The 23,289-nt window shown below is 40.8% G+C and overlaps 1 protein-coding gene across 1 annotated transcript in view; it reads right to left on the minus strand.

Moving 5' to 3' along the window:
- Positions 1–23,289, minus strand: part of TANC2 (tetratricopeptide repeat, ankyrin repeat and coiled-coil containing 2) — a 585,366-nt gene that overhangs the window by 92,009 nt on the left and 470,068 nt on the right. Inside the window, exons 10-11 of the mRNA XM_024201203.2 lie at positions 21,763–21,888; positions 3,278–3,559 (exon numbers count right to left, since the gene is read on the minus strand). Coding sequence (XP_024056971.2) covers positions 3,278–3,559; positions 21,763–21,888 — 408 coding nt within the window. The remainder of the gene's footprint in view (positions 1–3,277; positions 3,560–21,762; positions 21,889–23,289) is intronic.

The following is a 23,289-nucleotide window of genomic DNA, read 5'->3' on the forward strand; positions in this document are numbered from 1 at the left end:
TGACTTTGGCCTGAAATCATAATTTAAACTATGATCCATGTATCTGCTGGTAGAAACAATAAGGGTGGTGTCCACTCTCTAAATATTTAATGCGTATGTTTAATTAACAAACTCATTTTTTGCACATGCGAACACAGCAGCACCTCTATCTGCCCGAGTTATGAAGAAACTGTAGTGGGATTTTGTTTATTTCCAGCTCACTAACACCAATAATATATTTCTTATCGGACTTTTGGGTCACCTGATCAATACTTAAGTTATTAAACATATTAACAGGATTTGTTTTTTGAATGTGTGTAAATGAAGACAGATACATCTGCCGGGAGAGCAATACAGCAGTGCACAGACAATCCAGGAGGTTTTTGGAGAGTGTTGGGGACAACTTCCTGTGCAAGTGCTGGAGGAACCAACTAGGGGCTGTGCTCCTCTTGACCTGCTGCTCACAAACAGGGAAGAAGTGGTAGGGGAAGTAGAAGTGGGTGGCAACCTCGGCAGCAGTGACCATGAGATGGTCGAGTTCAGGATCCTGACAAAAGGAAGAAAGGAGCGCAGCAGAATACGGACCCTGGACTTCAGAAAAGCAAAGCAGACTTTGACTCCCTCAGGGAACTGATGGGCAGGATCCCCCGGGAGGCTAATATGAGGGGGAAAGGAGTGCAGGAGAGCTAGCTGTATTTTAAAGAAGCCTTATTGAGAGCTCAGGAACAAACCATCCTGATGTGCAGAAAGAATAGCAAATAGGGCAGGCGATCAGCTTGGCTTAACAGAGAAACCTTCGGTGAACTTAAACACAAATCTAAGCTTACAAGAAAGGACAGATGACTAGGGAGGAGTATAAAAATATTGCTGGAGCATGCAGGGATATAATCAGGAAGGCCAAAGCTCAATTGGAGTTGCAGCTAGCAAGGGATGTAAAGGGTAATAAGAAGGGTTTCTACAGGTATGTTAGCAACAAGAAGGTGGTCAGGGAAAGCATGGGACCCTTACTGAATGGGGGAGGCAACATAGTGACAGATGATGTGGAAAAAGCTGAAGTACTCAATGCTTTTTTTGCCTCGGTCTTCCCAGACAAGGTCAACTCCCACACTGCTGCACTGGACAGCACTTATGGGGAGGAGGCGAGCAGCCCTCAGTGGTGAAAGAACAGATTAAGGACTATTTAGAAAAGCTGGACATGCACAAGTCCATGGGGCTAGATGCAATGCATCCGAGGGTGCTGAGGGAGTTCCCTGATGTGATTGCAGAGCCATTGGCCATTGTCTTTGAAAACTCGTGGTGGTCGGGGACGACTGGAAAAAGGCAAATATAGTGCCCATCTTTAAAAAAGGGAAGAAGGAGAATCTGGGGAACTACAGCCTCACCTCTGTCACCAAAAAAATCATGGAACAGGTCCTCAAGGAATCCATTTTGAAGCACTTGGAGGAGAGGAAGGTGATCAGGAACAGTCAACATGGATTCACCAAGGGCAAGTCATGCCTGACCAACCTGATTGCCTTCTATGATGAGATGACTGTCTCTGTGGATATGGGGAAAGTGGTGGACGTGATATACCTTGACCTCAGCAAAGCTTTTGATACGGTCTTCCACAGTATTCTTGCCAACAAGTTAAAGAAGTATGGGCTGGATGAATGGACAATAATGTGGATAGAAAGCTGGCTAGATCCTCAGGCTCAACGGGTATGATCAATGGCTCGATGTCTTGTTGGCAGCCGGTATCAAGTGGAGTGCCCCAAGGGTTGGTCCCGGGGCTGGTTTTGTTCAAAATCTTCATTAATGATCTGGATGATGGGATGGATTGCACCCTCAGCAAGTTTGCGGATGATACTAAGCTGCGGGGAGAGGTAGATACGCTGGAGGGTAGGGATAGGGTCCAGAGTGACCTAGACAAATTGGAGGATTGAGCCAAAAGAAATCTGATGAGGTTCAACAAGGACAAGTGCAGAGTCCTGCACTTAGGATGGAAGAATCCCATGTACTGCTACAGGCTGGGGACCGACTGGCTAAGTGGCAGTTCTGCATATAGTTGGGGTTAGTCCTGCTTTGAGCAGGGGGTTGGACTAGATGACCTCCTGAGGTCTCTTCCAACCCTAATCTTCTATGATTCTATATATGTCTTTTTTCAGAATAAATGTGTTATTTCTTATTCTGAGGAGTTTAGAGCTCCTTATTAAGCAAATAACCCCAGCCATAATTTTTGATTCGCTTATTTCCCAGAATTTAGAGCTGGGGCTCTAGCCAATTTACTGCTACTTCAAGGAAGCGCTAGAGTAAGAACTGAAAGCCTGTGTGTGTTTGGTTTGTACAAGGATCTCTTTTCTGTGCTTTGCATGTGAGAACTGTAGAACATTTTCCTATTCAAAGCCTCCAGGTCTCTACTGTGTGTGTGGTTTTTAGTTTGAAAACATTTAAACTATAGCTTCTTTAATCTCCCTCACAATCTCTCTAAATAGACTGAGAGAATCACCCAGCAGGTGCATTGCAGGCTTTTAGTAAAAATACATAAACAAACCCTGCCTTTCATTGCACATTGTCCATTTAGCTCTGGAAGGTGACATTCAATATTTCAGAAAACCAACATTCGGTGTCGTTTCAGATGCTTATATGTGGCTGAGAATATTTCATTCTAGCAAACAGCATTTGTCCAACAAGAAGTTTAACTATAATTTTAGTAGGATAGAGTATCTCTTCATTCCTGTTTTACCCTTCTAAGTGTCGTGTGTGTGATATTACGCTATTGTTGCCTTCCACCTGCAAGGTGGCTGCATTTCAGTGGAGGGTGAATTGATTTGTGTTGGTGTGCAGGAGGAAAAGCAGTTGCCAGGCTCAAGATGCAGTGTGTGACCCACCCCAAGCTCCTATACCAGAATAGATGGGGATAGATCAATCGTACAGGAAGGAATAGGTAATGTGTCCAGCATAAATGTGTGTTGTGGTAACGAGTTAGGGGAATAACAGATGGAGGTTTCCCATTAAGCACGCCATTGGGAGAACCCAGGATGTGCCCAAGCCAGGGAGCAATAGAAGAAAAGACAGCCTGATTCCTCAGGGGGCCTCAGTTGGCATGAACCAGTTCACGCTCCACATTGTCCAGGTCTGGCACATGAACAGTAAACCATGTCAGGGGGCCCCATTATGGCAGGTTTGGCAACAATCTCTGAACTGGTCTATTGGGGGATGGGAAGAAGTGGTAATGGGATCCTTGTGGGTGAAAGGTGCTAAACACATAAACATATGAGATTCACGCATTTCAGAGCTCTCTCTGTGTAGCAGTACTTACGTTTTGGGGAGGCATGTGGGCTATCAGAGGCAATCTGTCTCATTCGTGTGCCATGGCAGCTGAGAGCAACCAGTCTGGAGATAATGGCAGTTTTACCAAAGCCAATGTTCCCAACAATCACCACCCCTCTGTTCACACTGGCATTGGCACTCTGCAACTGTGCATCTATCTCATGGAACACCCAGTCCCGTCCGACAAACACAGACTCTGTGGTGATGCTTGGCACCTCAAAGAGCAGTGGTTTCAGGGAGATGTCCGGAGGTCTATAAGGTGCAAAGCGTACTGTAAAGAAGAAACACAGGGAAAGAACGTACCATTTAGGGCTAGATGGCAATACAGCTATGGTTATGACATCACTTAAAATGAATTAGAAGGCTAGAGTGCTCACACAGAAAAAAGAGAGTTGACTTGACCATTGGGCTTGCATTTATATTTCAGAGACTTATTACAAATAAAGGCCGTGTCAACAAGAGCAAAAAGGTGCGTTTTTCAATTGTTAGCTGAGCTCCACTGAAAACCCCCTTAGCTTCCATGTAGACATAGCCAGATAATCTGAGCTTGTCCTCTTGTACAGTGCCACCAAAACAAAACTATCTTAAAGCTGTTAAACTGTGTTCACACGGACAGCAAAAGGGGGTTTTAACTTGAGCTAAACTAAATTGTTTGAGTCGTTTCAAATGGCCAAACCAAACCAAAACGTTTTGTTCTTCATGAAGGAAAATTCTGCTGAAATCTCTCTTTTCATGCAGAAAATGTTAATTCAACTAACTGCATTTTCCCCTGTGAAAATGTTTTGATCAGCTTTAGTATAAAGGTGTTATCAGCGGTCATTTGGAATGGCTGCAATACTTCTTACTGGTGAAGCCAAAAGTGAGTAAAGCGGTTCACTGCTAGTTAATGCCAACAAAGCCATTCTACCACAGCACTCTTCCTGTATTTTGCATGTGGCACATCTTACTACAGAAGAACTATTTTGATAACATTTAGCATTTTTAACCATCCTTCTATACAGCTAGGTGATCTTTACAACAATTTTTGGAGGAGAAAAATTATAACCAAGAAACCACAAAATACTGTTTTTATATCTCAGAAAGTTGCTATTTTAATATCAAATAATCCATGAAGTACGAGGCATAAATCCTAATGTTTTACATTAACAGAAAAGAGTAAATACCAGCTCTCACTTGCTCTCTCTTAATAGTAACCTTCTACACCCTTGTATCAATCAACAGATCAGCACATCTGACAGTCACACATGCCCAGTATTTGGGAAATTAATCTGCTCTAACATTGCCGAGGTTGCTGCGAAGGTTTTATTTGAGAGGGCAGGTTTGATGAAGTTGGATACCTAATACTTTTTTGCTATCTTGGAGATGGAAGTGAAAGTCTTATGGAATATTGCAGCATGTCACCAGCACTGTTGGATGCAAAATAAAGTGGAAAGGAATGCCGGAGACATTTCCCTTAACTTCTGATTTAAGTAGACAAGGTGGGTTGTGATGTGACCTTTTCTGTCATAAAACCTAGTACGCGTTTGTGTTAATTTCCTAGTTTCTATCCAGGGTTGGTGTTCCCCAGTATAGGTCCCCACGTTTAGGGAGGGGAGACAGGGAAAAGTGGAAGTGCATGTGCCTGGCAATCAGAGGGAGAAACAGTGCAGCTGAAGCCACTCCTGAGAATGTCAACTTTTCTGAAGAGAATGAGAGGCTGCAACTTCATTGAGTTTTTTAGGTCTATAACATTTCATCTCCATTTAAAGGTTACTGAAAGTAAGTAGTCAAACAGCAAACCACCATATTTTGCATTAACCACAAAACCTGTCAGCTGGAGATAACCTCCAAGAAGGACTCTGTGTTGTCACTCATTTCCTGAAACACACAGCAGCCTCTCAAGGGGCTTCTGAAAATGGAGAAAGCAAGGAGCAGCAGCAGTCTGTCAGCAGGTCTGTTTACCGTGCTCTCCTTTCCTCTGGGTCCCCTGTCCCTGCCTGTGTGAAACCTACCTCTTCACCTTCAAACCTGCCAATATGTAACATCAGCAAAGCAAAACAAGTGACAAATTGATATTTCATCCAATACCGGTTATCTGGTGATTCATACTATGATTTAGATTGTCATCGTTTTTAAAGTACAAAACCAGTTTTAAAGATACCTTCTTACTGTGAAAACTACATAAAACATGACATCCCCCTACCCAGGTCATCAGCAACAGCGTTTTAACCCTAGCGCTTCACAGTCCTGGTTCAGAATGCTCCCACCTGTGCTACAAGATGAATTGCTAGCCCCGGGGTAGAGTGGCCATTACAGAAGGACTTTCTCATTTTTTAAAAACAAACTACCCCTCCTCCATTCAGACAGATGCCAAGGAATGTTTGCTCATTCATTTATTTCTGAGCATTTAAATGTTTGCTTGTCGGCAATATTTCATAAAGGCTTATGGGGGAAGGAGCAGCATGAACCATTATCTGCAGATTTACTGTATAACTCCCTTGCTGCAGTCCAATGTTACAGCAGGATTCTGAAAGCCGATTTTTTCACAAAGGGAATCATTTATCACAGGTTGCTTTTAAATGCACAAGATGCTCAATTCAGCTCTCCAGAGACAAAAATTAAAGCACTTTAGCGCAGACATAGGGCCAAGGGTGCTTTTCCTCATTCTAAAGGGCTAACATCAAAATCATTAGGCTTTACAATTAACTTGCCTTGACAGTTTTCCCATTTACTATTACCTTAATGATCTCAGAGAGATCCTCGTTTCAACCAAGCCCTGCTGCCCTTGAAAATACACGATCTATGCTGCAAATCTTGCTGCTGGATTGGAAGGCCTGGAATGCACTTAACTGATGCAAAGGGTATGATGCAGTTTAAGCCCCCTCTCCAAGGGGCTCTTTTTGCACTTCTGTGGAAAGCATTCTTGGCCAAGGGTGGAGAGATGGCAGCCAGCCCTCAAACACCAAGAATCTGTTGGCCATTGTTTTTGTTTTGTTTTTTCACATCAGTGCAAGCAATGAATACAGAAATGCGAATATCCACACTACAGTGTAAAGCAATGAATGCAGAAATGTCACTATCCCCAATACAGTGTAAATACATGGCTTTAATAAATTGATACAATAAGACATAAAATGCTGTACCTCATGTATTATGTCATTTCTATTAACAGAAAAGCATAGAGATATTATTTTTTCCATTCTTGGCAAAAAATCTTAAAAAATCAGAACTGCAAAAGATTTAACTCTACCAGCTGATTCCCCTGCCTGACGCTCAGCATAAAAATCCTAAACTTTATGTGCTTTGTACCGCTAACATTTTAGAGCATATTTTTGCCACCATGGACATAGTCTAAGCCTGGTGTATGATTAGATTTAGAATAATACTGTAGAAAAGCAGGAGATTAAAAAATAAACACTGTCCTTTCAAAGAGCACACAACACACAGAATAAAACTGAGTCCAGCCAGTCAATAAGATTTATGGTTCGCTTTTACACAAACCTTAGCAGACTGTAAATAGCGAACTGATGGGACTAAATGCAAGTAGCTCACTGCTGAGCTATTGCAGGTAGGAGAAAAAGGAATACAATGTCTGATCTAATTAACTCAAGAAATGAAGGTTACGCTCCTGTAATTGGGGTTCTTCAAAATGACCTCTGCACACACATCACACCCACCTTCCTCTCTTCCTCTGAGCCCTAATTTCAATTATAGACTCGGGGAGGCAATGAAAGGTACAGAGTGGGTTGGCAAGTCATGCCATACTTCCACTGTATAGCCCCGCCCCCTGAACATTCAGAGCCTGGAGGGGAGGGGCAGGGGGCGCAAGAGGGCTCCAATGGATGCTGCTACAAAGAACATTCCACTAGTCTAAGCAGCAGTCAGTGCACCCCAAAAGTGGGAATATGCAGAGGCCATTCAAAGAAAAAAATCCACTTATAATATGCAGAAACATCATCTTTCTAAATAGATTTCCCCGCTACTCATTTATACTCAGAATTACTCAGAATATTTAGGACCTTTGCTTTAAGACAAACAACAAGATTTATAATTTTACGCAGTGAAATGTAGCAATAGTTAAATTGTCTCCACAAGTTTCTGCTGAAACCTGTGCAGAGATATGGAGATTGACATCTGCTAGATCCCCTCCTATAGGCTGGGCTGCATGGTGACCAGCATTTGCTGTGCACTCTGCTCTATGCTGATCAGTGCCTGGGAGGTCCTGGCTTTGTCTAGAATCACTTCCCTCTCAGACATTGCCTCCCATGTCTGGATTCAGCTCATATTTACCTTTTATTCAAACCTATGAACCAAGATATAAACCAATGCTGATACTTGTTTCTAGAATGTTTAGAGGTATAATCCAAATTTGGCCTTATTTGTATGTAGGAAGCACAGACCTAGAATGCACAATAATTGTATTCAGACTTTATTTTAAAAAAATTCAACCAGTGTAGTTAATACCATGTATACAAGATCTATAGTTTGGAATGCTTCAAATAAGCCTGCAAACACTTAGATCGAAGCATACACTGGCACTGACCTTAGCTGCATCTTCACAGTTTATTGCTAAAATGATCTTTTAATTAAAACGTTTCATAATGTGGCCAAAAAAGGCAGCAGGTGATTCCCCCACACAGAGAGGTTAGTCATACAGCGTGACTCATGCTGCTGTAATCTTCATCTTCACACTACAGAATTATACCTACAATGGGGGAGGTTTTTAAAGATATATATGATAAGCATCTAACTCCCATTGAAAGTGAATGGGAGTTAGATGCCTATCCGCCATTTGTGTCTTTGAAAATATCCCCATGTGTGTTAAAATAAAGCGGCATAAAAACTTTATAATTATTTAAGATTATGCAAATGTTCTATAAAATTCAAGAGTTGAGACTGTCTCTATTACATCATAGACAGTATATTTATTAACACATTTAAAACTGATTTAACTTTGCTTGTTAAATTTTGGTATCATTTAAAACAAACATTTAATTCTTCCCTTGGTGCTGTAATGTCACTCATAGGACACTTAATGATGCCCAAATCAGCAAATTAGACTCTCCCACTAAAAATTTCCCCAGTGATATTGTATTAGGTTAATGACACCTTGATCCCCTTGCATCTGAAGAAGTGGGTTTTTTACCCACGAAAGCTTATGCCCAAATAAATCTGTTAGTCTTTAAGGTGCCACTGGACTCCTTGTTGTTCTTGATCCCCTCTTTAACCACCTCTTTAAACCACCACTACATAAGAACGGCCATACTGGGTCAGATCAAAGGTCCATCTAGTCCAGTATCCTGTTTCCTGACAGCGGCCAATGTCAGGTGCCCCAGAGGGAATGAACAGAACAGGTAATCATCAAGTGATCCATCCCCTGTCGCTCATTCCCAGCTTCTGGCAAACAGAGGCTAGGGACACCATCCCTGCCCACCCTGGCTAATAGCCATTGATGGACCTATCCTCCATGAAGTTATCTAGTTCTTTTTTGAACCCTGTTAGAGTCTTGGCCTTCATAACATCCTCTGGCAAGGAGTTCCACAGGTTGATTGTGTGTTGTGTGAAAAAATACTTCCTTTGTTTTAAACCTGCTGCCTATTAATTTCATTTGGTGATCCCTAGTTCTTGTGTTATGAGAAGGAGTGAATAACACTTCCTTATTTACTTTATCCACACCAGTCATGATTTTATAGACCTCAATCATATCCCCCCTTAGTCGTCTCTCTTCCAAGCTGAAAAGTCCCAGTCTTATTAATCTCTCCTCATATGGCAACCGTTCCATACCCCTAATAATTTTTGTTGCTCTTTTCTGAACCTTTTCCAATTCCAATATAACTTTTTTTTGAGATGGGGTGACCACATCTGCAAGCAGTATTCAAGATGTGGGCGTATCATGACTTTATATAGAGACAATATGATATTTTCAGTCTTATTATCTATCCCTTTTTTAATGATTCACAACATTCTGTTCGCTTTTTGACTGCCGCTGCACATTGAGTGAACGTTTTCAGAGAACTATCCACAATGACTCCAAGATCTTTCTTGAGTGGTAACAGCTAATTTAGACCCCATCATTTTATATGTATAGTTGGGATTATGTTTTCCAATGTGCATTACTTTGCATTTATCAACATTGAATTTCATCTGCCATTTTGTTGCCCAGTCACCCAGTTTTGAGAGATCCTTTTGTAGCTCTTCGCAGTCTGCCTGGGACTTAACTATCTGGAGTAGTTTTGTATCATCTGCAAATTTTGCCACCTCACTGTTTACCCCTTTTTCCAGTTCATTTATGAATATGTTAAATAGGACAGGGCCCAGTACAGACCCCTGGGGGACACCACTATTTACCTCTCTCCATTCTGAAAACAGACCATTTATTCCTACCCTTTGTTTCCTATCTTTTAACCAGTTACCAATTCATGAGAGAATCTTCCCTCTTATCCCATGACAGCTTACTTTGCTTAAGAGCCTGTGGTGAGGGACCTTGTCAAATGCTTTCTGAAAATCTAAATACACTATATCCCCTGGATCCCCCTTGTCCACATGCTTGTTGACCCCCCTCAAAGAATTCTAGTTGATTGGTGAGACATGATTTCCCTTTACAAAAAACATATTGACTATTCCCCAACAAATTATGTTCATCCATGTGTCTGACAATTTTGTTCTTTACTATAGTTTCAACCAGTTTGCCTGGTACTGAAGTCAGGCTTACAGGCCTGTAATTGCCGGGGTCTCCTCTGGAGCCCTTTTAAAAAATTGATGTCACATTAGCTATCCTCCAGTCATTTGGTACAGGAGCTGATTTAAATGACAGGTTACAGATGACAGTTAGTAGTCCTGCAATTTCACATTTGAGTTCCTTCAGAACTCTTGGGTGAATACCCCCTGGTCCTGGTGACTTATTACTGTTTAGTTTATCTATTTGTTCCAAAACCTCCTCTAATGACACTTCAATCTGGGACAGTTCCTCAGATTCATCACCTAAAAAGAATGGCTCAGGTTTGGGAATCTCCCTCACATCCTCAACCGTGAAGACTGATGCAAATAATTCATTTAGTTTCTCCGCAATGGCCTTATCGTCCTTGAGTCCTCCTTTAGCATCTCAATCGTCCAGTGGCCCCACTGGTTGTTTAGCAGGCTTCCTGCTTCTGATGTACTTAAAATTTTCTTTGCTATTACTTTTTGAGTCTTTGGCTAGCTGTTCTTCAAATTCTTTTTTGGCCTTCCTAATTATATTTTTACACTTCATTTGCCAGAGTTTATGCTCCTTTCTATTTTCCTCATTAGGATTTAATTTCCACTTTCTAAAGGATGTCTTTTTGCCTCTCACTGCTTCTTTAACTTTGATGTTTAGCCACGGTGGCTCTTTTTTCGTTCTTTTACTATGTTTTTTCATTTGGGGGATACATTTAAATTGAGACTCTAATATGGTGTCTTTAAAAAGTTTCCATGCAGCTTGCAGAGTTCTCACTTATGGTGCTGTACCTTTTCATTTCTGTTTAACTAACTTCCTCATTTTTGTGTAGTTCTCCTCTCTGAAATTAAATGCTACTGTGTTGGGCTTCTGTGGTGTTTTCCCTGCCACAGGGATGTTAAATTTAATTATATTATGGTCACTATTACCAAGCGGTCCAGCTATAGTCACCTCTTGGACCTGATCCTGTGCTCCACTTAGGACTAAATCAAGAATTGCCTCTCCTCTTGTGGGTTCCAAGATTCGCTGTTCCAAGAAGCAGTAATTTAAGGTGTCAAGAAACTTTGTCTCTGCATCCCTTCTTGAGGTGACATGTACCCAGTCAATATGGGGATAGTTGAAATCCCCCGTTATTACTGAGTTTTTTATTTTAATAGCTTCTCTAATCTCCCTGAGTATTTCACAGTCACTATCACCATCCTGGTCAGGTGGCCTGTAATATATCCCTACTGCTATATTCTTATCATTCAAGCATGGAATTACTATCCATAGAGATTCTATGGTACAGCTTGATTCATTTAAGATTTTTACTTCATTTGATTCTATGCTTCATTTCACATATAGTGCCACTCCCCCACCAGCATGATCAGTTCTGTCCTTCCGATATATTTTGCACCCTGGTATTACTGTGGCCCATTGATTATCCTCATTCCACCACGTTTCTGGGATGTCTATTAAATCAATATCCTCATTTAATATGAGGCGCTCTAGTTCACCCATCTTATTATTTAGACTTCTAGCACTGGTATATAAGCACTTTAAAAACTTGTCACTTTTTAGCTGTCTGCCATCACATGATGTAATTGAATGAAGCTTTTTTTTTTTTTTAAACGTTCTCATCAGATCCTACAATAGACAACATAATGATGCAAATGGACTCTATGGTCCAATCAGAATACAGGGGAGCGGGCCCCAAGTTCAGTGTGCCTACAGTAAAACAAGTAGTATGACATCCGTTTTCTGGACGTTGCTGGAAACTTCATCTGTCAGACAGAAAATCTTGCTTCCTTGGAAAATGCTTTTCTGACCTTTAGGGGAGGGATATTATCACTTTATTATTATTATTATCATCACTTAGTAATGAATAATATTATTAGCCAAAGGGAATTATATTATTACTTAATTAAGCATGTATTATTATAGCAGTAATAGCAAGGCCTCTCTGCTTTCTTCTGCAATAATCTGAGTAGTTCCATCAGAGGCTAATCCTGGACAGGGATATCACTACTTAATTACTCTATCAAACATTTACATTCTCTTTTCAAGTTCAATTACAGTATTTTTAAATTTACAGTAGAAACTGATTACATGGAAACCACATTGCGCTAAAATTGTATAAAAAAATCATGACTATTATTTAAGCAGGTCCGTATTCAAAAGGACTGTACTATTTTATGGAACACTTTGTGTACCTTTGTGTACACCCACCCAACTCCCATGTTAGCACTTATGCTATAAATGATGGGAGAATTTGTTGTTTATTTATTACTCATTATAGTATATACAAAGAAAAAGCCCTGAAAAACCTTGATTTTTTGACTTCTACATGAAACTTAAACATTGCTAAAAATAAATCATGAAAAAAAATGAAATTAATAAACCCTGACAAATAGAAGCTTTATGTAGAATTAAGTCAAACAGAAAGCTGTAAAAGATTTGAGCTATGGCTTAGGAATTTAAAATTGTACTCAGTTTGATAATTTGTAGGTTAAGATGCAAATGAAAATGGCCACATGAACCTTCGATGCCTGTATTGCGTATTTTAAGGAAACCCATGAAGAGTTGTAAAGGAGGACCGTGCATGGAAGCAGATTTCGGTGGAACGCTGGAGAATGACATACAGACAGAATCTACACCTCATTCATTTCATCTAACTGTCTCCAGTGGAGATTGCTTTGCTTGTTTGACCGGTTATGGCTCCCAGATGCCTCAGCAATAGCCAATACACAAAATGCACAAATAAATAACTGAACAACAGCTAAGGTCCGTCGGAAAAAAGCTCTATGTTGTATTTCTCCAGATGCTTCCCCAACTGCTTCCCCTCCTATCTGGAAAGAGTAATAGGCAATTCAGCCCCCATGCAGACTTAGTGTTAGGTCTTGAGGGTGATGCATGGTAGTGATAATGTGATGAACAATACTTTCTCCTTGGAAATGAAGTAAGAAAGTTAAATAACTTTAAATAGTACATCAAATTACCACAGTACTGAATTTAATTACATTAACCATTTTTAGGGTTATGTTACCATCCGTAAGATTCCATTGTAAGTATGCACGCCTTACCTTTCAAATTTACCAACAAGTTGTTTCAGGTTTTATTGTTTAGCATTTGACCCTTTCCCAGACTGTGGGATGAATGTCTACCACAGTTATGAAGACAAAACCACACAGGACAAAGATGTTTCACTTTTGTTTACTTTCTCTGAATCTCTCCACTGACTCCTTTTTTCCATCATACCAAATTTATGCTTCATTTCCATAGCGTCAAGCCCTCTGGCATTCTCTATGTATCTGTTCTTGTCTAGTATTGCATCACCCTTGTCCCAACACTCCACCAATGATATTAGCTTATTTCTGCTTCCACTTGGTACCCACTTCCATACCGTCATCTCTTCATGGAGAACTCTCCCTGAACTGATCCATAAGGCCAATCAATACCTTCTTTGTATCCTTCTGTTACACCAACAAGAAATTGGAAACAGCACTGCGGAAGGGGAAGTATAGTTGATATAAATTTAATAAACAAAAAAATCCAAAGGTTTATAATGTATATAAAAAGGTACACATTTTTGTTACGTTCCTCTTCCCCATCTTTCACATGCTGTTGGTCATAGAATCATAGAAATGTAGGACTGGAAGGGATCTCAAGAGGTCAAATAGTCTAATCCTCTGCACTGAAGGCAGGATGACATAACCACTAGACCATTCCTGACACGTCTGTCTAACCTGTTCTTTAAAATCGCCAATGACAGAGATTCCACAATCTCCCTAGGCAATTTATTCCAGTGCTTAACCACCCTGACACTGACAAAGTTTTTCCTAATGTCCAACCTAAACCTCTCTTGCTGCAATTTAAGCCCATTGCTTCTTGTCCTATCCTCGGAGATTAATAAGAACAATTTTTCACCCTCCTCCTTGTAACAACCTTTTATGTACTTGAAAGCTATCAGGTCCACTCTCCGTCTTCTCCAGACTAAAGAAACCCAATTTTTTCAATCTTTCCTCATAGATCATGTTTTCTAGACCTTGAATAATTTTTGTTGCTCTTCTCTGGATTTTCTCCAATTTGTCCACATCTTTCCAGAAATGTGGCACCCAGAACTGGACATAATACTCCAGTTGAGGCCTAATCAACGCGGAGTAGAGCAGAATTACTTCTCATGTCTTGCTTTACGTCTGTTAATATCACTTTTCACAACGGACTTACTAGTGAGCAATGAATAAATTACGATTTGGACGTGTCTATGTGCATATTTATTTGTTTTTCCTAAAGCTAATTAAGTATTTTTTTAAAAAGTGTGAGAGCGGCCACCAGCAAGAGTTGGTGGCCGCACTCTGAGGCCACCGAAAAATTTGTCCTGAGAACCCTTGCCCTAGGCATAGTGAAAACTTCTTCTGGAGGAGAGTCTGAGCCGCTTTTCTTCATGGCGGCTTAGGGTCTAGGGAGGCATGGTGCAGCTGGCTCAGGGCTCCTCCGGGCTGGTGGGGGGCAGGGGAGTTGGGGCATATCTGGCTGCAGGGGGGTGGGGGGTGCTCAGGCCTCCGGCCAGTTCGGAGCTCCTCCAGGTGGAGGGGGAGTGTGCAGAAGGGGCAGAGCCAGGGGCTAGCCTCGCCAAAGGGGGGCTCCACCTGCCAGCCATGGATGAGTAGAAGATAAACAATGATAAACAAAGACATCTTGACTCCCATCGAAAATACAATATCCAGGCACTGAATTCTAATGTAGAAGGTTCCACCATTAAAATGCATATAGCTTACTGTTACTTGTTTGTTGATGTAAATTTGAATGCTCAGATGCCCCCTAGGAAATTTAACGGTCCAAACACAGCTAATTAAAGTAGTAACATCTGGTCATAATGAAACAACTTTCCTGCACTCGTGTACTAAATCTAAAAATAAAGACTTTTTTCTGTGAAGTGATGATAAATTTACACACAATAGCTAACCCTGACACATGCCCCAAACTCTCCTGTCTGCATTACTATACACACAGCAATATGGTAGTGCTCACAGATCACATTTATAAGCCACATGAAAGCTGTGGTCTTTGGGAAAGAGATGGATGGGCAGATTTATGTCTCAACAGCATACAGAATACAGATCTTTCTACATAGGTAAATACATTTTCATTTTGAGTATGAAACTATTACATTATTGTTTTAATTTATCTCATGCATTACTTTGTTTGGAAGGGATACTAGCAGATCCTTAAAGATCTAGTCTATTTTTTATATTTATATCTGATTATTACCCATATCCAAATGGTTATCAACTTCCAAATTCAAAACAGTTTGGATTTTAGGTTCCAGTTTTGGCCCATCTCTAATTATTATTATTATTAAATACAACAGGTACCATTAATGTAATATTAAGGTTGAGATATCCGGTACTCAATCAAGAAATTCTAAAAATTAAAAATGTATTCACAACACTAACTTAGTATGTAATTTTCAAAGGAGTTAAAGGGAATTTGATACCTCATGGGAATAGACTACGCTGTAAAAGGTAAAACGTGGCCAAATTAACATTGTAGGAGAAACCATAATCTTTTAAATTTCCTAACTATTGACTGTTTGACATTTAAAATAAATGCCGCATTGACACAAAGTTGTTTTTTTTATTTCATTTAAAAATATTAGGTATGATAACAATAGTAATTTATTGGTCTTCTACGGCCACAAAAATGAAAGTCATGGAAAGGAATTAGGGGACATCTTTTCCACCAAATAGCTTTTAGTGCGCTAGGCAGCTTCACTGCTCAGTGTCTGAGGCTATGTCTCCACTACTGCGGTAAGTCGACCTACGCTACGCAACGCAACTCCAGCTACGTGAACAACATAGCTGGAGTCGACGTACTTTAGGTCGAGTTACCGCAGGGTCTACACCGCGGGGGGGTCGACGGGAGAAACTCTCCCGTCGACTTACCTTATTCTTCTCGTCAGGGGGTAGAGTACAGGGATCTATACTGGAGAGCGATCTGTTGTCGATTTGGCAGGTCTTTACTAGACCCGCTAAATCGACCGCTGGTGGATTGATCTCAGAGCGTCGATCCGGACTGTAGTATAGACCTGCCCTCCAATGCCTAATTCTGATGGATAAGCCAGAACTGCATTAATGACATATATTGCCTTCCATTCAAGACTATACTCTCACTTTCCAATTGTCAGGAATGATACATACTCAATACTGATAACCACAGGTGGTCTCTGCTGAGAATGCCTCGGTTCACACCAGAGACCAAGAAGGAGTGGGGCTCAGACCTAGTAATTATGGCTTTCAAAAAATAACATTAAGAAACAAGGAAGGAGAAATCTGATTCAAGGAGCTGACAACTGACAACCATCCACAAGACTACCAACTATCTGCTTCTGATTTTTAGTTAATTTTTTAAATTAAAACTGTTTTTGATTTAGAGTTTTATTTTCTTAAAAGAACAGGTTGCTATTTCCCCACGCCCACATTTTGGAAAGGTTTTCTTTCCTTCCCCTTCCAGCTTTTTTACTAATCAGACCTGAATTCCAAAGTTTTGCCCCAAATCCCTCCCCAGTATCTATTAGGAAGCGTGTACCTGAGACCTCTCTATGAACCCGATGCCTGTCAGACACGTACTAAGAGAAGAACAAATGACATGAAACTTTCCCCTGTAATTGGCTGTAGTCTCAGTGCTCCATTTAAAGTATGCAACGTTGGTAAGTACCCTGCCAGAAAGAAAATGTTTAGTGCCACAACCATTTGGACATCAGTGCTGAGGAGGATATGTTCTGTATTTCACTAGCCACCAAAGTTATATTTGTACCAAATGCTAGAATATTAATTCCACATGGTCCATAGGAAAAGGCCCCAAATATTTCATTTTATTGTGCTGACTAAATTGAATCCTGCAGTGTACTCACACCATTCCTCATCACTGATTTGTCCATTCTGTTAAACTGATGCCTGGCCAATACCTATTTTAATCTACACCATCAAGCCAAGGCTCCATATCTTTAGAGAAGAAAAGAGCACTGAGATTTTGCTAACTGGGTTTTCTAAAACGTTTAAAAATAATTTTCATGTGTCACCGATTAGTCACATGATACATGCCAGATACTTATTTAACCTCATCAATTCCTGATATTGTCTGATGAACATCTCTAGAGCCCCTGTTAACATTTATTTAATAATCCTCAGCAGACAGCACTCCCCAAGCATAGCCAAGCAAGTCACAGAACTATGGGAGCTACCAAGAGTCAGACCCATAATAAAGCCCCATACAGCTGTGTCTCTATCGACGTCATAGAAGGGTAATTAACTATGGGGCCCTAATGAATTCCCAACCGTAACCTTTGCATTCTAACTTTTGCAAGAGGACAATGATCCTTCATCTTCAAAGCCTATTTAGTAACAAAGGAGAAGAATGGAGAACAAGAAAGTAGATAAAAACAAATTAGGGCGAGAAAAGAAATAGAGAGCAGGTAAACAGTATCACAGCCCTTACATTTTTCAGACTAATTTACTGGAGGACAGATGCTTGGAAAGGGCTCAGAAGGAGAGGGACAAAAATGTGACTAATTAGCAGGCCAGAGTGTGTGCGCACAAACTGGAGGATCCTGGTTACTTGCTTGGCTTTAGTATTTGTTACAACCACAAAATAAATTAACAACTTGCCTTTTTATATCTGACAATTTGTCAACCCTTCACTGGGTTTTCTATTCACTTTTAATGAAGAATTTTACAGAATTGAGGCTAGAGTCCCATGCTAATATCCTGAACTTGAGATAACTTGTTGAAGTAAATTAAATCTATATTTCTTTGGAAAGAATTAGGGGGGCAGGTAGAGAGTGTATTTTTAGTGCTAAATGAGAGACTGACAACACATAAGCTTTGCAAACCTCTCCAGTAGAGCCCTAAAAACACATTTCAATCCTGATTTGAAACACACCTGCTATTCCAGTCCTGGGTCCCTCCATAGCAGAAAATGCCAATCATACCAAAGTAAGGCTGATTGAAGAATATGAACAAATGCACAAAATCCGCACAGCTGAGGTCCAATCATTTATTTCACTTCTGATCCTAACCTTCAGATTTAAACACAGGCCTTCAGGAGACACGCTTCTGTACCATCTAGATCACTCTCCCCTATACAAACTGAATTCTTAGTTGTAATTTGATTTTGTTGAAGTGCCTGTTAGAAAATTATTTGGCTTGCAGACGCCTTTCTCTTCCAAGAGACTAAGAACTCCTTCTGAGCTATGCTGGCAGTAAGCATCCACAGTTCATTATTAGCATTAAGCTGTGTGGTGTACTTGCCAGTTTCCATTTTAGGACCAGCAGCTGGAACACACAGATATCTTGCTGTCCAATACAAAGCCCATACAGTACTAAGCCACATATTAAGAGTATTGCAAATATCTAGAGAGCAACACCCGGACACGAGTGACTTTATACTTATTAGAATTGAAATGTAGATCTGAGGAACACGGTATTGTCAACTGTCATCTCCTTCTATCCTATGTTAAACAGCAGCATGCAAACGTTGGTATATTAAATGCTTGAGAATCTTGATCCTATCTTCCTTTTATTCCATTTAGACTGCAAGCTCTTCAGAGAATCCTATTTTTCTGTAAAGAACCTCGCATACATTTAGCACTATATAAATATCTATTTTTTATTGAGCACCTCCTTGGAGATGGCTGAACTATTTTTATCAAGTTTTCATAAAAATCAGTGAAGCGTGGAAAACTTCAGCCCAAAAGGCTAAAGTGTATAACAGTTACAAGCAAGTGAAAACAGGGGATTATAATGGAAAGTGTTAGGCGATTTTATAGATTATAATGGAAAGTGTTAGGCACTACTGCACTGCCTATATTAATAATAGTAGCAGTACTTTAGCACTCTAATGCAAGAGTTGTAGCACTCAGGAATTCTCCATCCAATCATCTGTCCCCAAAATATTTCCTATCGAGGACAAGAAGAATGTTTTACATAGTAAATTACCATTGACTTTCCCTTATCTGGGATGGGAACATGATGACAACACTGGCGAATGTTTTAATACCCAGTACTTAGTTCTACAATACACTTCTACTTCAGGGTACCTTGCAACTATTATCTTGCATGTTAAGCTATATTAACCTAAACTAACCTTAAATTCCCCTGGCTCATGACAGTAAAATGAAAAGTGCACTCAGTATTCGGTTTATAACCTGCCACTTGCACAAAATATTTTTCCTGCTCTGAGCCTTTAATATTAAGCTGGGGAAGGAATGCAATTCCGCTTTTCAAACAGGTTGGTTTAACAGACAAAATGTACAGAAGGGAAGAATCACTTGTTTAATGTCTACCCATTGAACCTCTCCATGAAAAATTAAAATTTGGGCACGAGGGGGATTGGTGAGTTAAACAATAGTCATAATCTTTGGCCCTCAGATCGGAAGCCACTACTTGCTCCACTAAAGACTGAGAACCATCTCTGCAAATCCCCAAGACATGACATACTAAGACTGAGCCCAAGTTTAGGATTTCCAATTGGCACAACAGCTCAAAGACCTGGTCACTAGAACAGGCCAGTTCTACACAGTTTCAAGGAAACATTTGGAACTTTTTAACACTCAGAAAAAATGACATATCCCGTGAAAAGAAGAAACTTCCAAATAGTGGTATTATCTATAGTGCTTTCCCTCCCTCCCCTTTGTTAAGATAGCGTGTCACTACAACAAAAACCAGAAACAGACATAAAATATGAAACACTGCTCGCTATTCACACGCAGGCTTAACCGAAAAAGAAAAGAAAAGATGTGGTGCTGCCTGTTTTTTTAAAAGTGTGTCTGGAAAACAATTTGATTCTGTTCCTACAATAAAGTTTAATGTTTTGGATGCAATCACTGCAAATTATGAAGGCTTGGCAAGCTGCTCAGTTAGAACATATGGAAATTCTGTCTGTCAAAGTTTGCTTTCTTCGCTGACTGCCTGCCAATACATTTTTATAACTGTATCACCAGCCAATATGATTTCATTACAAACCGTGATCCAAGACGACACAAAATCACTTTTCTCTTTCAGTCAAGGGTTGTGTGTGTTGTACAAATCCCCATCAGAATTAAAACCGGCCAACCCTGCAGTGCCATTGGATTGCTACATTAGAAACCAGTCTAGCGTGGACTGATGGGCACATTCCAAACTGCCTTACTTGAGACAGTAGGTCAGCTCCTCAAGGTAAAAATAAACACATCACCCAGAGGAGAAGAGGAGAGCTTTATGATCTCTTAACAAGCACTGCATGACTTGCAGACACGCAAACATAGGATGGCCCTGTGGCAAACCAACAGCAGGAAGCTGTCCCACACAGCTGAAACACAACTCAAGACCCAAGCATCTTTTCAGTGTATGCTCATTCAGATACTGTAGTTACAGTATGTCTGAGGGCACCAAAAATCAAAAACAAAAAACCCCTCCAAACCCAAACCTTTAACCATGATGTATCTTTTGCAAGCAGTAACTGCTGAAATGCAAACAAACCAAAGTCCAATAAAAGGAAAAAATAGGGTGCAACAGGCTGCAATGTTGACAGGTATGTATAACCTGCCAGCACACAATTCTGTATATAGCAACCGAAATAGACATCAGAGTTTGACGCATTTGCTTTCTAAGCAAATATCACAGCAAGAGCAATCCAGAAAGGGTACTTTAACAACACTCCATGTAGCTCCCTTTGCACTGTTCCTCACAGAAACATGGCCCAGCCACTGGCAAACTACCATCATCTAAAGAGATCAGTACTTGAGTCTATTGCTACACCTTCTCTCAAGTTTTCTTTCCCTTCTTATTTGACAATGCTAGGAAGAAACACACTGCAAGACAAGAGGCCACCTCATTTCTCAGTAGTGAGGCAGCACTTCAGGTATATACCGTATAAACTTGATCATAAGCTGGTTCGTTTATAAGCCGACCCCCCAATATGGATAAGTAAAAATGGCAAATTTTTATGACCCATTCATAAGCCGACCCTATAATTCAGGGATCAGCAAACTTTGGCTCCCGGCCCATCAGGATAAGCCGCTGGCAGGCCAAAACGGTTTGTTTACCTCGAGCATCCACAAGCACGGAGGTAAACCTAAGTAAACAAAATGTCCCTACCTGCCAGCAGCTTCCCCTGACTGGCCGGGACAGCAACTGGTGGGGAAATTTTTTTGGGGGGGGGGGGGGAGAAGCTGGGGGTCAAGGAAGTAACTCCTGTGACCACCCCCCACATGACCCCACCCTTAACCCGGGGCCTCCCCACATGACCCCTCCCTGTGTAACCCCTCCCCGCCCCTAGCCCGGGACCCCCCCAGTCTCCCCATCCCATCCCTTCCCACCTTACCTGGGGAGGGCCAGAGGAGGATGTCTCTGGCCTGGCTGTAGCCTGCACCGGCAGGTCAGGCGGCGCAGCCGCAGCCTGCCAGCCCCGGAGCTGCAGCTGCTTCGGAGACTAGGGGGAGAGCAGCGTGGCCAGAAGAGGAGAGAGACTGGCCCCGCCTCTTTCCTTCTGGCTCTGCTGGCTGCGCTGCCTCTCCTTGCCTCCTCTGTTCAGGGAGGGGCTGTGTCCCGCCTCTCCCCCTCTCTATACCCGTTCATAAGCCGACCCCCCTCTCTGATGCTTCCCTTTTTTACTAAAAAAATTCAGCTTATGAACGAGTATATATGGTAATATGGGAAACTTTACATAAATCGGATGTTTCCACCAAAATAATAGACAACTGCAGGAAGCACCATATAAGGTCATATCCTTGTGGCTACTACCTATGGCATGTGGCCGCACAAAAGTCTTCAGCTGGGCCTTACCTCTTAGGTCTTGTTGTATGCGGGCACCTGCCATGCTCTGCCGAGGCATTCGGAGGGACGTGCGTAGGGGAGTATGTCTCTGCTCATCCAGGTAAGCTAGATCCTCTAAGTGGGCTGAGCTGGTGGCTGCCAAGGGAAAGCAAACAACTATCAAACCTGGCTCCAAGTCCTGGTATTTTTATTCATCTAGTATTCTTTTTCACACTAAATACTCATACATTTATAACTATATTAAATCAGCACAACTGAGGTGAAGTAAGTCTGCATGTGATATTATAGATTACGACTTTCGACCTTGAAGGGTCATAAATCATATGGCGGACAAAAATGCAAATGTAAAATATGAATTGAGAAGTTGTATTCATATTGCATAGGCCTATAAGAACAATGTATGTTTCCTTCCAGCTCTTTGGTTTCTTAAAGGTAGAAATCTGCATAGACCATGCATGAAATGAAAGTTTGGAAAACATAGGGCACAATACTTTCACACAGCTAGGAATAATGAGGTGTTTTGGTACCACTTCGCTCATGCCCCCAAGATATTTCTACTGGTTTGGCTTCCTGCTGATGCTCAGAAATGACAAGACAAAAAAAGTTTAACAGATAAAGTCAAAGACTCCAGCTATATAACTGGGAATTTAATAATGCATTTTAAGCAAATGTCAACAAATCTCTTCTTCAATTATTTTAGATCTGCCTAATTTGGACATTAACATCCATCTATTCAGACTGTTAGAATTGCTGATAGAAAATTTAAACCTCCAGGCGAAAAGGGACTTGCACAGATGATAAAGAGAAGTAAGTCTCAGTTCTAACGAAGACAACTTCACTATACCAACATTATTTGTTCATGATAGAACTTTGTTTGTCTTATAACAATAGATTAAATAGGAGTAATTTATTGCACTCAGTTGAAGGCAACTCCACTGTGTGTATATATGTGGAGGCAATAATGCCGGCTGCTAGAAAATGTATCCCTTACCTTGTGGAAAGTGACAGATAATGCAGCGCAGGTCATTTTATTTATTCCAATCTCAAATTAAGAACTAAAAATAGACTGACACAACACCAGCTGGCAATACACCTGGGCAATACACCTGGGCTACTTCTGCAAGGACTCAGATACAAGCAAAACTTCCATAAGGCATCATATTAAATCCACTGAAGCACTGTTTAAAGAGTACTTTCATCCTGACGTGAAAATATTTATTTTTAGATAAGATGGCCTCGTGCACTACCATGCTTTACAGTTGGCATTTTTTAAAATCAAAATTGTGACATTTACAATGGTTATTTCAATGGTCAGTTTGTTAAGTGTCCATTTGCTTTATGAAGACACCCTCTGGTTGAAAAGATTTATAAACAGTAGTTGTGTTATCACAGAAGGAGAATAGCAGGCTTCCACTCACACTGGACTGTAAATGAGCAACAAACGGCAACATTTTCAAAGGGAGACGAGTGATTTGCTTAGCCAAGAGTTAAGAGTAGTTCAGGAAGGAGAGAGACCAACCAATATACTTTTAAAAA

The sequence above is a fragment of the Terrapene carolina genome, unplaced genomic scaffold, assembly GCF_002925995.2.
Source record: "Terrapene carolina triunguis isolate 2854851 unplaced genomic scaffold, T_m_triunguis-2.0 Scaffold193, whole genome shotgun sequence".
In the NCBI taxonomy this organism is placed as follows: domain Eukaryota; kingdom Metazoa; phylum Chordata; order Testudines; family Emydidae; genus Terrapene; species Terrapene triunguis.